At 65.2% G+C, this 2760-nt stretch overlaps 1 protein-coding gene across 1 annotated transcript in view; it reads left to right on the top strand.

Annotated features, from left to right (window-relative positions):
• The first annotated feature begins 535 nt into the window (after positions 1-535).
• Positions 536-2760, top strand: part of AQP5 (aquaporin 5) — a 3876-nt gene continuing 1651 nt past the window's right edge. Inside the window, exons 1-2 of the mRNA XM_017545803.2 lie at positions 536-1061; positions 2155-2319. Coding sequence (XP_017401292.2) covers positions 699-1061; positions 2155-2319 — 528 coding nt within the window. The 5' untranslated portion in view covers positions 536-698. The remainder of the gene's footprint in view (positions 1062-2154; positions 2320-2760) is intronic.

A 2760-nucleotide genomic window follows, 5' to 3' on the forward strand; every position in this document is an offset into this window, starting at 1 on the left:
ACCCAGCCCGGCCGCCCGCCCCCGCCGCCGGCGGTCAGGGAGGTGAGCCGCACAGACCTGCTGGAAGAGCATCACTCTGACCCAGCCGGTGGTGAGGCGGGTCAGGATGCTCCGGTCGCAGGAGGAAAAGGAGGAGTTGGACCACGGGCCTGAAGAGGAGAAAAGAGGAAGCCCGCAGAGTGCGGAAAAGGCCGCGGAGCTAGACACTCGGAGGTCGGAGCCGAGCGCCGGAACCCAGCCCAGTCTCCCACGGAGTCCGGGGCGCACGGCACGGAAGAGAGCGCGGGAGCCAACCTGGACGCATCATGCGCAGGGCCCGGGCCTCGGGGCCGGTCTACACCGCCGCCTGGGTTACATGGCCCGGCCGGGAGGCGGGGGTCGCGCCGGGGCTGCGCTGGGCGGCAGAGAGCGGCGGGCCCGCGGCCGCCTCGAGCTTCCCAACCCGCGCGTCGCGCTGGCCCCCGAGCGTGGGAGCCGCCCCCTGCCCCCCCGCGCCGGCCCCGCGCCCTACCGCCCGCCCCCTATATAGCGCGCCCCTGCAGGGCCCGCGCCAGGCCGCCAGCCTCGGAGTGGGCGCGGGACAGCGCGCAGCTCCCCGCAGCCAGGCGCCTGCCCCTGTCGCACGCACCTCCAGAGCCGCCTGCGACCCCACGGGCGCCCCCCGCCACGGCAGCAGCCGCCGGGCCCCCGCGGCCACCATGAAGAAGGAGGTGTGCTCCGTGGCCTTCCTCAAGGCCGTGTTCGCGGAGTTCTTGGCCACCCTCATCTTCGTCTTCTTTGGCCTGGGCTCGGCCCTCAAGTGGCCGTCGGCGCTGCCCACCATCCTGCAGATCTCGCTGGCCTTTGGCCTGGCCATAGGCACGCTGGTCCAGGCCCTGGGGCCAGTGAGCGGCGGCCACATCAACCCCGCCGTCACCCTGGCCCTCTTGGTGGGCAACCAGATCTCGCTGCTCCGGGCTTTATTCTACGTGGTGGCCCAGCTGGTGGGCGCCATTGCGGGGGCCGGCATCCTCTACGGGTTGGCACCTCTCAATGCCCGGGGCAATCTGGCCGTCAATGCGGTGAGTGCCCTGATGGGGTGGGAGCCGGGACCCTGGGGTGGGCTCAGGACCACCTTGGAAAGAAGGGGTGGCACAGAGTGGGCCCGCCCACACCCTTCACCAGGAAGGCAAGAGCCTCCAGAGGCCAGGAAGGCGGCGCTCTCCAGGCTGATGTGTGCCCCCTTCCTGCCCACCTCCTCTTCCCCTCCCTTCATGCTGGCCCACCCTGGCCTCTCTCCAATGCCTGCTGCCCCTCCTCTCCTGCTGGAAACTTCTGCCTCCTCTTGTCTCACCTCTGAGCTGCGCCTTTCTCCTGAGCCCCTCACCTCTCCCATCTGCTCCTCAGTGGAGGAGTTGAGCGGAACCACCAGCGAGAAGCCGGCTGTAATTTCGGCTTTGATGACCCTGGCCTGCCTGTGCTTCACTGTTCCCAGCTCCTTCATGGGAATGCTGTGCCTGCCACAGCAGTGTCAAGGGGCTGACATTTAGAAACCGTAGCTAGAAACCCCCTCATGGTGCCAGTGCAGAGTGCTCTCTGTGGAGTATTGGTCCTGCTTTCTCCAACCCGTGCTCCTTCCCCACACCCGGCACCCCCACCACCCTCCCACCTCCTGCAGCCCCAGACTCAGCCCCCACCCCCATGCAAACTGGCTTCATTAATCAAACACAGAGGAGGATTTGCTCGGCCATTGTGAAGCCGTGAGTCAGCCACACTGGAGAGACGGGTTTAAAGTTGGCACTGGCATGGGGCCAGGCATGGGCAGGAGGCTGGGATGGGGGTATGAGGTAGGCAAACCGGGCAGCTGCCCACAGAATGGAAGGTAAATGCCAGCTTGTGGGGGCTGGGGGGGTTGGTTAGAGCCATTGATAGGACCGTGTCCAGGAAAAGCTCCCCTGACCCTGTGCTTTGGCCGCAGGCCTGAGCTTCAAGCCTGTGCAAACTGAAATGTATAGTGTCTTTGACAAATGGCTCTGCTGGGGTGATGTCCATGGGGCTTGGCTTCCAGGTGCCAAGGTGCTCTGAGTGCTCCTGGAGGCCAAAAGCCCTGCTCCCCAAGCCCCTGGCTGGACAGCCTGAAGGTGCCCGGGGTCCTAACCCACCGTCCCCTTGCAGGTCAACAAAAACACGACGCCGGGTCAGGCCATGGCAGTGGAGCTGATTCTCACCTTCCAGCTGGCGCTCTGCATCTTCGCCTCCACTGACTCCCGCCGCACCAGCCCTGTGGGTTCCCCAGCCCTGTCCATCGGCCTGTCTGTCACCCTGGGCCACCTTGTTGGGGTGAGCAGTGCTGACACTGGGCTGGGGTGAGGGTGGGGGGCAGGCTCTCAAGGCAAATAATGGAGCCCCAGAGGGGAGCCCACTTCAGATTGATGAGTTCAGCCGAGTTTAAGGCCTGGATTTAGGGCTGCTGGACTCTGGCCCTACCGGGCCAGATCTAGGGGAATCAATTCCAGCAGAATTGATCCCCCAAAACCTCTGGGCTGAGGAAAGATGGGAGTAAGTGGGTGGTGGGATGGGGCAGGAATCAAACCCCAGCTTAGAGCAGAGAAGAGAGGAGGGTGTAAAGGGGCAGCTGGAATCCTTGGAGGGAGAGGTTGCCAGCCCAGCAATCCGGGGACCTGAGTTTGAGAGCTGGCTGAGCCCCTGGACTGCGGTGTGACCTGGGAGAGTCCAGGTCCTGTGGGAGCAGACCAGGGTGTTGCCTTTCTCTCCACCACC

This window comes from Cebus imitator, unplaced genomic scaffold (assembly GCF_001604975.1).
Source record: "Cebus imitator isolate Cc_AM_T3 unplaced genomic scaffold, Cebus_imitator-1.0 Scaffold181, whole genome shotgun sequence".
In the NCBI taxonomy this organism is placed as follows: Eukaryota; Metazoa; Chordata; class Mammalia; order Primates; family Cebidae; genus Cebus; species Cebus imitator.